Here is a 13,192-nt window from a genome sequence, read left to right on the forward strand (position 1 = left end):
ATTAAAAGTAGCATCACCAAATTGCAAATTAAAACTAGAAGAGTTAGAAAAATGTCTACAAAAATGTCTTCGAAAGACAATACAAAAGTATAATAAACAACCTGCTATTTTCTATCATTTCCTTCGGTTAAAACCGTATTCAATTTAAAAGAATGCAGACACTTCGATTGGTTTGTCTTTCAAACTTGTGGTTTCTTTTTTGTCTGTTATAGGATACGGGCACTCTACACCAAATACCATAGGTGGTAAATTGTTTACGATGTGCTACGCTATCGTGGGTATTCCTTTAGGTCTTGTCATGTTCCAAAGTATAGGCGAACGGCTCAACGAGTTTTCGTCAGTTGTTATACAAAGCGTGAAACGTCTTCTGAATTGCAAGGATATACAAGTGAGTGAACAGAAATATAACTGATGAAATACTTGGATCAATTCTTTACAATCGATTGGCTTAAAACTTTTAGGACCAGATATTAGTTTCAAAGGTTTAAATGTGTGAGATTCGAATATCAGAGCGCCAGACTCGTCGATGGTTGGGCGCGATTTCAGTGGAAGGTATAAGAACCTGGGTGTGGTATATAAGACTGGTTTTGAGGTGTATGTGTGCGATACGTTGGGATTCACTGCCTATTGTCAGTCGGCCCACAGACGTGGTCTAAACAAGATACGACACATGAACTTGACCAAGCAAACTTATCTCCTACAATCTTCAGTATTTTAAATATTCAGTTAATATATACCCACACTTAAACATATCGCCGACCCTGTTGGGCTCTATATTATTTCATAAAATGCCACGGACCGACTCGACGACTGAAGACAGAGACTAGACGAAAAAGATAAGTCACAACGAAAGAGACATTGTTCTGTGAAATCTGTGTCATTCTTTTAAATTATTTATGTATCATTAAGTGTTGTTTTACATTATTTTTATGTGTGTCTGCGAATGATTTTTTTTTATTTATACATATATTTTTTTATCTTTTTTTTACAATATATTTAATTGATTGGCTATTGCCCTTTTACATCGCGTCTCTGTCCCTTTTATTTTTACTTATTTATTCTTTTATTTATACATATATTTTGTTCAATATTGTGGAGTTGGCTCAACGTATTTATAATTTTAACTCAAACACCTAATAACAATAAATATCGATACAAATGTCTTCGCATACTTATTACGTGCAAGATCACAGACACATCAACTGCTGCTACATGATCAGTCTAGATTTCACGGTGGTCCAGGTTGCGCAATAGTGTAATATCTGCGTTATCTAACAACTACATCAGACTTGTAAAACGCACAAAGAGAACCTTGTCACGACAATTTTGTGTATCGGCAATTGCAGTATACCTCATTAGTGACGTAAAATATAAAATTAAGCATATCTCAGGCACGTTTGAAAATTAGTGATGCAGTAATGTTACGTAAAATTCGCACAATAATACAGATACACGATCAATTGCACAGCATAACTGTGATAAAAATGAACGCGGTATGTTTTCCGGGGAGGCATATAATTTCTATGGAATCAACTGGCTACTTGGTTATAAAGTATTACTTGGAAGAAATAATTGTTGATAATTATGATGGAACGTAAAAGGAAAACTTTTGAGTTTCAGGCATCAGAAATGAATCTCATATGCGTTGTCACGACACTCTCCAGTCTCACGATTGCTGGGGGTGCTGCAGTCTTCTCAAGATACGAAGGATGGTCGTATTTCGATTCAGTTTACTACTGCTTCATTACCCTGACGACAATTGGTTTCGGCGATATGGTGGCTCTCCAGAAAGACAACGCGTTGGACAACAAACCAGAATACGTGATGTTCGCTTTGATCTTCATTCTGTTCGGCCTGGCCATTGTTGCGGCCTCTCTGAATTTGCTAGTTCTCAGATTTGTCACTATGAACACTGAAGACGAACGGAGAGACGAGGCGGAAGCTTTACAGGTGTGTTGGTATTATTTTAATCAAAACTAATTGCTTCATTTCGCCAATTAACGATAAAATTAACCCTCTCACTATTGTAAACTGCGCACCGTATGTAACCAAATTCTTTATACGTCATTTATCTTGCCAGTTCCCAGTTTTTATTACGCAATCTTATTTCGTACACGGGCTGCCTATCGTATCAACCAAACTAAATTATCACTTTCAATGTGTATAATTTTGTCATCGGTGAAATTAGGTGAACTCATGTCCATTATTAAACGTCAACAGCGGGTTAATCTTCCAATTGACGCTGCGATATAACATGACCATTACCTTTGAAACCGTTCAGAAATATTTCAAATGAAACATAACATTTTCGGTATTATAAATATATTCCAGAAATATTTCAAATGCAATTAAAATCACCGGTATTTTCGAAACGTTTCAAAAATGGTTTAAATGTAGTATAACATTTTCGATATGGCAAGGATATTTCAGAAATATTTCAAGTCCAGTATAACATTTTCGATGTGATAAATACATTTCTGAACTATTTGACGTGGAATTTAACATAACATCACTGGAACTTTGGAAACGTTTCAGAAATATGTCAACTGCAAAATAATATTCAAATATTCCGGAAAAATTTCAGACATATGTTATTTTAAACAAAACATTTTCATTGATACAAAAATATTTTGAACTTTTGACGATTCAAATATGCTGCGTCCAATATTTCTGAAATATCTTAGATGTATTTAAGATGCTGCCCAACATTTTTATCACTGTGGAAAACTTCACTTGAAACCATATTCCAATAATATATTATTCATTTGATATATAACTGTGCCGAAGAAATTACATTTTTATGAATAATCGGTTAATTAGTTATTATTGATGTATTTATTTAGTGTTGCGGTAGAAATGATAAACGGAAAATTAGAAAGATTATCTGAGCAGTAGTATAGCGTAGTGGATAGGACATGCGATTATTAATTCGAAAACCCCCGTTCGAATCCCGATTAGGACACAACAATGCGTATTATCACAACAGATTTTAAAAGGGTACTTTATTTGACATTTGAGAACGAAGATACGTAACGGTAATCTGAAAGTCCTGCTCTGACTTCAAAAACAATTTATTTTTATTCAGCATATTAATTACCCACATGGCTCGAAATGTCTCAGCAATGTTTCAGACATATTTTTCATATATTTTTGAAATATTGAATGAAATATACAGTGTTTCAGATAATACGTTTCTCAAACATTTTTGAAATATATAAGGGAAAGATTTCTGACATATTACCAAAATATTTCTGACATATTTCTGAAATGTTGCCATGGAATATAACATGTTTCTGATGAGACATTTTTGAAACATATCGTGCCGTGTGGGTGTACTCCGAGAAATTGTCTTGACATCAAATTTCTCACAACAGTAGTAAATGAAAAGTAAGATAAATACCGAAGTCTAAAGCCATTTTGAGACCAGAGATATACTGCCATAATTTATAAGTAATTCAACAAGTTGCCAGACTTTAGTCTTCACTTCGACGTACCTCACATAGATCTAGAAATTTATCTAGGTGACTACATGACAGTGGATGTGTAAAAACATTAAACCTGACCAAAACTTTGTACACTGCCTGAAGACAGGTGAAGAAAATTATACGGGCCAGAGATAAATAAATTTTGATTGAAAATTCTCGGTGTAGCCGGTCAGTCAGTGTTCAAAATAAATGAAACACATTGATAACGTTTCGGCCCTAGTGGGGGGGGGGGGGGGGCTCCTCAGAACTGTTTATTACATAAGGCGAATAATTATATACTCAAATTACAACAATGTGATGTCAAAAACAAGAAAAAAGGAAAAAATACTTACATGATTTACCAAAAAGCGGCTCATATGCCGGGCGTAAAATTAATATTTAACATAGCCTAGATCGAAGCCAGGGCCGTCATCTGCGGAAAGATTGGATAAGTGACTATTTGGAAGTCAAAGAGGTGTGAAACTTACCGAAAAGAAAGAAGGACCACCAATTTATTTGTCTGGTTCCTTCGGTTTCATGCCGGAAAGGGAAAATTAGAAAATTAAAAGAATGCAAAAGCTGTAGCACGTGTCAGCAACACGTTGACAGAACGAACGATGAAATTGAAAGTTGTGATGGACGACCTCGGGAACGGACTAGTGATGTGTTCAGAAAGAAACATGGGGGGAAGGGGGACCTATGACGTACATGTCAACCACTAAGTAGGTAGGTAGATAGATACTTCAACGCCGGAAGGACGGAAGAAAGCTAGTGATTTAAAATCAAGCTGTGGTAAACTTTGCTAAGGTTCTCAGTATCTGATCGTAAATCAACTGAATCGCGTTCATTAACAATACTGCACATCTCTAATCAAACGCTTTCTATAGTCCTTCTCACGGTGGAGGATACTAACACCTGTAAAATTAAAATTATGATCTGCATCAATCCTATGTTTTGTCAGGGCTGTTTGCTTATCCGGGTCCGAAAGAATGTTACGCTTGTGTTCACTTAGTCTTGTTCTTAAATGTCTGCCAGTTTGGCCGATGTAACACTTATTACAATCATTGCACGGGATCTTATAAATAACATTAGAGGTTTTCTCTAACGGGATACGATCTTTCGGTAAAGCGAACAGCCCTGACAAATCATTAGAATTCTTAAAAACACATTTTACATCAAATCTGCTAAGACTGCGGCTAACCATTTGCGAAAGACCTTCCACGTAAGGAAAGGTGATGAAGGATTTGTTTGTGACATTCGTTTCCGTGTCATTAATCACAAGTCCAGAACTGTCGGTGGAACTTTGTTTCAGAAGGTCAATCCTCTTACTTATATATTGGTTGACTAAACGAGACGGATAGTTATTAAGAGATAGAGCATGCTTAATGAGTTCAATGTTTTTGGAATGATACGAAACGTCTGCCAATAGAATGCCCCTGTCCACCATGTTATAGATATTTGCGATGACCTTCTGAAACAAAGTTCCACCGACAGTTCTGGACTTGTGATTAATGACACGGAAACGAATGTCACAAACAAATCCTTCATCACCTTTCCTTACGTGGAAGGTCTTTCGCAAATGGTTAGCCGCAGTCTTAGCAGATTTGATGTGAAATGTGTTTTTAAGAATTCTAATGATTTGTCAGGGCTGTTCGCTTTACCGAAAGATCGTATCCCGTTAGAGAAAACCTCTAATGTTATTTATAAGATCCCGTGCAATGATTGTAATAAGTGTTACATCGGCCAAACTGGCAGACATTTAAGAACAAGACTAAGTGAACACAAGCGTAACATTCTTTCGGACCCGGATAAGCAAACAGCCCTGACAAAACATAGGATTGATACAGATCATAATTTTAATTTTACAGGTGTTAGTATCCTCCACCGTGAGAAGGACTATAGAAAGCGTTTGATTAGAGATGTGCAGTATTGTTAATGAACGCGATTCAGTTGATTTACGATCAGATACTGAGAACCTTAGCAAAGTTTACCACAGCTTGATTTTAAATCACTAGCTTTCTTCCGTCCGTCCCGCGTTGAAGTATCTATCTACCTACCTACTCAGTGGTTGACATGTACGTCATAGGTCCCCCTTCCCCCCATGTTTCTTTCTGAACACATCACTAGTCCGTTCCCGAGGTCGTCCATCACAACTTTCAATTTCATCGTTCGTTCTGTCAACGTGTTGCTGACACGTGCTACAGCTTTTGCATTCTTTTAATTTTCTAATTTTCCCTTTCCGGCATGAAACCGAAGGAACCAGACAAATAAATTGGTGGTCCTTCTTTCTTTTCGGTAAGTTTCACACCTCTTTGACTTCCAAATAGTCACTTATCCAATCTTTCCGCAGATGACGGCCCTGGCTTCGATCTAGGGTATGTTAAATATTAATTTTACGCCCGGCATATGAGCCGCTTTTTGGTAAATCATGTAAGTATTTTTTCCTTTTTTCTTGTTTTTGACATCACATTGTTGTAATTTGAGTATATAATTATTTGCCTTGTGTAACAAACAGTTCTGAGGACCCCCCCCCCCCCCCCCCCCCCCCCACTAGGGCCGAAACGTTATCAATGTGTTTCATTTATTTTGAACACTGACTGACCGGCTACAACGAGAATTTTCAATCATAATTTCAACGGTCGAGAACGCCATAAATACCATAATAAATTTTATTTAAATAGGTTTGTAACTGCAAAACAATGTATGACTCCGTTTTCTCGGGCATACCGAAACCCGTACAGCTAATAGTGTGCAGATTTTTTTTTCAACGCTCCTTAATGCGACAGAATCAGTAAAAACATGTGTTCTTCTATTATAATAGTTTGAACCGTCTACGAAAATATCAATTAAAACAACTGTAAGTAGAAACGGTTGTTATATTGTATTTACATGCATATGTATCTATTTATATTTGAATGATATCTCGCCGCCACCGTTGTGTCAGGAATCTAGAAAATCCACCCTTCTTCATGTCGCCCACGTACTCCACTTTCTTCCTTGCCCTAGTCCGTTTCTTCTGCTGCCCAATTTCTCTCTATACGACCCTTCACCCTATATATTGTAACACTGAATTTCCAGTACCCTTGGCTTCCTTCTAAAAGTTCACCCAGAACTTACCGCCTTCACTTTAATTTGGCGATCCGCGATGAAATCTAGAAAAAATGATCTTACAATAAAATATCGCGAAATTTTGTTGGGCGCCTGGCGAGGTCAACACGCCTTTCGATCGTCGGCTTCGCTAATCCTTGACTATATTCTTGTGCACGAGATCACTCACATCAGTACCGCGGAGCGGAAAGCGGTCAGTTTCTGGAAGGAACCATAGGACACTCGAAACGCTTCGAAATTTAACAAAATAAAAAAAAAAATAATGTATGCTGTAATAGAAGCGATATAAAAATATTAAACCAGATACTCAATTCGCTTTTCGTGATTCCAAAATAAAATGCAAAATAAATCTTGGTTCTACTTGCGCTAGTCGTACTTTCAACAACAGATAAAATTAGCTCTAAATAAAAAAGATTATTCGAATACGCCAACCACGATCGTTCTCAACTTAACAAAGGTGTTAACCGCCACTGATTCAATCTTCAATATTCCTACGGTGCTATTGACCAAACAAACAAGGGAAAAAAATCATTCTTACAACTAATTACTTCGTAAACCTCCCGGAAATTCAGCAAAATTATTAATATGGTCGACGCTCTATTTGCAATGAGACCGAAAAGCTTAATTCCAAATCGCGCTACTCAACAGAGTCTCAAAAGCAAAAGAATAGTAATTCTCGATTTACGATCTGAAACTTGACGTAAGTGAACGTGACACATCTGTAACTTGAATATTCTTCGAACGAAAAACAATCTTACATCTAATTGTAAAACGAGTGCTCGCACACAGCGAGACGTGACCTAGATGAGAGGTGACACTTTCGAAAAGACGCTAATAATACGACCACACGTCGTGCAGAAGAATTTGTCTGCATGCAATTTACAAACGAATATTGATATTGAATCTTTTTTGTGTTATCATTAAATTGTTTTATGAGAACCATATCTGTTTGACTGTTTTCTATTTTTAACTCTCAAAGATGAAATATGGCATAGAATGAACTTAGTAAAGTGTACGGCACTAATTATTCTGTGTCCGGTGTGATATTTGGTTAGCTTAAGCCTGACAGACAGCCAAGGTATTCTGCCCTGGTCTGTGGGTTTCGTTGATGAACGCAAATCGGGGTAGGCACGTCAGCTAAAACTTTTAAAATCGAAGCTGAAGAGAAACGCGGTTTAGGCGTAAAAAATTCAAATCCGTGAAATAGAACGGAGCATTGAGAAATCTCTGTCTTCGGGTGCAATGCAAAGTGTGAAAATTTTTTGCCATTATAATGCAGCTCAGGTTCTCCCCGAGTCTGTGAAATACCTCCCTAATAGTACATTGTCGAACCAGTTGTTGCACTGCATAAAATTCTCAAATTATAAAACGGTCCTTCAACATTAATAAATTTTTTAGATATTAAGCCCAAAGGCAAAGACATCCACTATAACGAAGCCTTCTCACAAGCTCAAGTGCTTCGACGGCACCCATTACAATATACGTCACCTTTCGAAGGAGAAAAGTTACGTAAAAAGTTAGACCAAGAACACATGTTTGTGACATTCGATTCACCTCTGTTTTGGAAAGGCTAGGAAATAAAAATACACGCTGATTTAGATAAGTGATGTTACGATTAGGGGGTTTCCATTTATGGTTTTCTTACACTAGTTTCATACATTGCATTAGGAATGGCAGTGGTTTGAGAGAATTATTTTGTGAAATGTTTGCTCAAAACTGCGATAAAGTAGTGAATGGTAGCCCGTATACAAGATTCACGCGCGCACATTTGATGATGCATGCTATTATAGGGAAGTTGATTGTTATGAATGCCTGCATTTTCAACGATAAAGAAAAAGAAAGTACAGTCGGACATTGCTAACTCGAACTTCTGTAACTCGAAAACCTCCGTATGTCTGAGGTTCAGTCTGTTCCCTTGCAAAAACCCCCGTAATTCGAAGATAAAACAGAGAATGACCCGAAGTTTTCCGAACATATCAAGGTCCATTATTTTGCTTCTGTAACTCGAGTTTAAGGATACCCGATCTCGATAAGTCGAAGGCTATCTGTATAACCCGAAGCGCTTCATGTAATGACGTGAAGAATACATGTCACAACCTGCATCCCGCAAGCTAATGCTTGTTAGTCACATGGATGAGTGATTCCGGATCAGTTCGTCTCGAAATGACTTCCAAACGGAAACTCGATTCGTTAAGTGTCGGTGAGAAGATTAGGGTGATTGGAGCAGTGACGATTGGTTCAAAAAAGAAAAAAGACATCGTTGAAGAATTTGGAATTCTCGTCAGTATACTTTCCACAATTTTGACGAATGAAGTTAACCTTATGCGAAAGATCTCTGCCAATAACTTGTATCGAACGAGAAATAAGACTACTCAATAATCTGACCTTGAAGAATGTTTGATCAGATGGTTCAGACAGTGTAGAGACCAGAATGTCAGTGTGTGTGGACAATTTTAAAAGAAAAAGCCGAGGCATTTACGAAATCGCTGGATCACGGAAATTTTAGGGCCAGCAATGGATGGCTGGAAAAATCTAAATAGAGATACAATATTTCTTTCAGAAAACTGTGTAGTTAGAGTACCAGTGTGAATGATGACGTTTGCAGCGAGTGGAAAACCAAGTTGTAACTCTTGTTAAAAAATTACGAATCACAGGATGTGTTCAACGCGGATGAAACTGCATTCTTCTACAATTGTCTTCCTGACAAGACATTGACGTTCAAAAATGAAAAGTGTCACGGAGATAGATATAGCCAGGAACAATTCACTCTGTTATTAGCAGCAAATATGATAGGAACCCAAAAACTCAAGCCTCTAGTCGTTGGAAAAACGAAAAAGCAACGCTGTTTTGCGAGTTACAATTCCTTTCCCATTAGAGCAAGAGCCCGTGAACCCCAGACCTTCGTTATGTTATAAAAGCTGAAACTTTGTCAGGGCATGCTCCCAATACAGGTAAGAACGGTGGACCATTATGAAGTTTGGGTTACCGTGGCTTTGGCAGGTAAACGGTACTAAAGGTGTGTAAAATATTGATCTGAATTCATCAAATAATAAAGTGTGATTTTTTGCTATTACCTTCAGAAGATTATTAAAAATCACGTCATTCATTGCCAGACACCCTTAATGTTCATGAAATTATAATTCTACTTACATTATAGTATAAAAGCTGATTTTTATATATAATACTGCTCGCGCTCGCTCTTACAGCTACCCTACATGCTTGTCTGGCTAGGGGTTGGAACTGTCAAAAATGTCTGGCTAATGAGGAAACATCATCTAATTATTACCCAAGTATTACCCCATATATAAAAATCAGCTTTTACACAATAACGTAAGTAGAATTATAATTTCATGCACATTAAGGGTGTCTGGCAAGGGGTTGCCACGATGTTAAGTGTCTGGCTAATCAAGATTGACAATCAAATGAAAAAAGCCAAGCTTAATGTTCTTTTATTCATAGACAATTGTACGGTGTATAAAATCGTTCCTGCATCGCTCCAATGCATGAAAGTACAGTTTCTGCGGCCCAACACTACATTAAAACTGCAACCTTTGGATCCAGGGATTATTAAAAATTTCAAAACCCTGTACAGAAAAGAAGTTATAAGACAGATTATTTCGGATATACAAGATGGGGAAAAAAGCCTCCGTCGATATCCTACAGGCAATGGGAATGGCAGACAAATCATGGAGAAACGTAAATAACAATAAGACGACGATCGAAAATTCTTCGGAGAAACGTAGATTTCGTTTACAAGCTGAAGATAAACTTATATAGAATAATATAACTAACTTAATATGAATAACTTAAATAGAACCAGAGCCGGTTTTAAACGACATCATCAAAACAGACTGGAGACAAATTTTGATCCATTCTTACGCCGCAAATGTAACATTTGAAAATTTCATAAATTTTGACGACGAGGTTGCTGTTACCGAATCAATGACAGACTCGGACATTATTGATTCGATCAGAAAAACTACGCACGACAATAATGTGGACAAAGACGAGAATGACGATAAGCCTATTGTTGCGGAAGCACCAGTGTCACTTATTAAGCAGGTCAAGACTGTTCTCACCACGGATCGAAATCTCGTAGAAAAATCTGTTGACATTAATGATAACTTATTCACAGCTCGGTTCGTGGTTGAAAATGCAACTGAGTATCAGCATAAGTTGATGCAAAGTAAAATAATAGATTTTTTTTAAGACCTATAACTGATTGTGAGTGAATAACCATAGCCTACCATGTATCGATTACACAATTATTGAAACTATATGAGTACTCTATTTTTCCAAAATTTTTACGAATTTTTACAAAAATACATTATATTTTGTATAACTTGCATGCATGTATTTTGTATAACTTTTATGTACGTTCTAAAATGAAGCATATCTCCACTATATTCCGCGAATTTTTATGAGCCTCCATAAGTCGAATATTATTTTGGTTACCCTCTATAACTCTAAAACTTCGATAAGATGAAACCTCACTTACTCGAAGGAATTAGCTCTTCCCCTGAGATTCGAGATGGCGAGGTTCGACTGTATGACTAATGTCACATCGAATCAAGGCCCACAGCTTACAGAGTTTTTGAAAAATATCCATTTCAAATCGGCTTATTATAAGTTTCACGACATGCTGGAAAAATTTGAAACTCGAGGCCTAACGGCTCAGTTTGGGTAATGTATTCCAAACGATTACTAATCATGAAATTATTTATTCCATCTGAGATAAGCGGTAACTGGAACTTAAATTTAGAAAGTTGTGAACATAGAATGCTGCTAATTTTTCACGTAACAGGCCACTTTCATTTTACCAATTGCCTTTTGTTGTATTTAATTCAATAATAAATCTTAACAAAAATTGAAAAACGTACAGAATGAGCAAGGCAGGACCGAGGTGTAAGATAAAGAGCTGATTGAGTTAGAAAGATATTTAAAGTTGAGTTACCTTATAATTAGGCACGCAAATAAATTTTGGTTCAGTCCTTGGTCTCATATGACAACTGAACAATCATTATTGTGATTGATGATAATGAGAGAAAGTCTTACATATGGCTGAGGTGTGACACCAAGCGTATAAACACAATGGACTTTAGTCACTCCAGCCCTGGTTGACATAAGCGAACAATTGCAAACATAGGTACTCAACTGTGAGCTTTGCAACCAATGAACAGAATAAACAAAACGGATCAACGTCCGTGAAACAAGATTATGATTATATAGATTATTATTATTTAAACTGCGTAATTAGTTGGTTTTTTGGTCATAACGTTTGACCTAACAAATATTTTTCAAATTGCGATATCTAATTTTGTACATCTCTTAAAGGCGAACAAAAGTTCTGACCCTTTTTCCTGTACAATCGAAAGGAAAAAAGATACACGTGAAAAACGGTAAAATCACAGTCTTAAAGAATTTTTAAACAATGTTCCCCGGCTATTTCAGAGGTCAGGCTGATATATGTTTGTTGCGTGTATTTGTTGTGCTTGGCATGAGTGTGAAGTATGAACTCTAGCACTCATGGAAGCATTTTACGATTTGCGTACCCTTCCGTGACCGTGTGTGTGTGTGTCACGAGGATTAGCGGTTTAGCTGTTCTCAGTGTCAGTCTTCGAGAGTACGTCTATCGCGATACAACGTTGTGTATCGTTTAGCGTCACTTTGTGTATATTTCAAAATGAAATCACTTTTCTGTTCGCGTTTACGCATCTATATATCGTGTGCAACATTTCTTTATAGAACCTCTCCTCTCGCGTTCAATCAAGGTCGCAACATCCTATTGCAACAGGTTATGGGCCCAGCGACGATTTCGTAGCGAGAAAATTGAACGGCGAGATACCAGTTGAGACAAATGCAAAACGTGCGGTGCGAAACGTAAACCAGTAGTCGGCCATATTGTCAAGGAATTTGCGAAGTCGAGATTGAGTTTGAAGTTCCAAAGAACAGTTGCAAAATGCCTGACGATATTTCTGTGAGAAGTATAGCGGAGTTTAATGGAAGGAATTTTCTCGCGTGGAAATTCCAAATCAAGGCACTTCTAGCCGCGTATGGCATCGATGATGTGGTACTAGGAGTACGTGTCAAGCCGGGCAACACGCAGGCCGAAGAAAACTCGAGAAACAATAGATCAAGGAAAATGCAAAGGCGGTGGTCATTATATCGTCTTCACTCGAGATTGATCAACTCGAGGGTCTTCTTGTTTGCGAAACGGCGAGGGAGATGTGGATGAAATTGTCGACTATCCATGAGCAAAATTCGGCGACAAATTAGCTCCTGTTGACGCAGAAATTTAACCAGTACTCGATTAACGCAGGCGATACCGTCTCGCAGCATATATCAAGAGTACAGAACATGGCGAGGCAACTGACAGATTTTGGCGAAAAGGTATCGGACGTTACCATGATAGCGAAAATTTGGACGGGATTAATGTCGAAATTCAATACACTACAGCTAGCGTGGGACAGCATTCACCCTGCGAGAGAAACGCTGAACAAGCTGCAGGAACGTCTTATTAACGAGGAGATAAGTTTGAATGCGGAGAGTGACGGCGCGACGGCGTTGGCGGCAGCGAGGAACAGCAGCGAGAATGCCGGTAGCTCACAGAGGAAGGGAGA

The 13,192-nt window shown here is 37.6% G+C and overlaps 1 protein-coding gene across 1 annotated transcript in view; it reads left to right on the forward strand.

The window, feature by feature from the left end:
• The window catches only part of LOC124411537 (two pore potassium channel protein sup-9), a 167,443-nt gene that overhangs the window by 95,760 nt on the left and 58,491 nt on the right, over nucleotides 1-13,192 (forward strand). Inside the window, exons 3-4 of the mRNA XM_046890718.1 lie at nucleotides 213-388; nucleotides 1,621-1,950. Of these exons, the coding sequence (XP_046746674.1) occupies nucleotides 213-388; nucleotides 1,621-1,950 (506 nt within the window). The remainder of the gene's footprint in view (nucleotides 1-212; nucleotides 389-1,620; nucleotides 1,951-13,192) is intronic.

This window comes from Diprion similis, chromosome 2, assembly GCF_021155765.1.
Source record: "Diprion similis isolate iyDipSimi1 chromosome 2, iyDipSimi1.1, whole genome shotgun sequence".
Taxonomy (NCBI): Eukaryota; Metazoa; Arthropoda; class Insecta; order Hymenoptera; family Diprionidae; genus Diprion; species Diprion similis.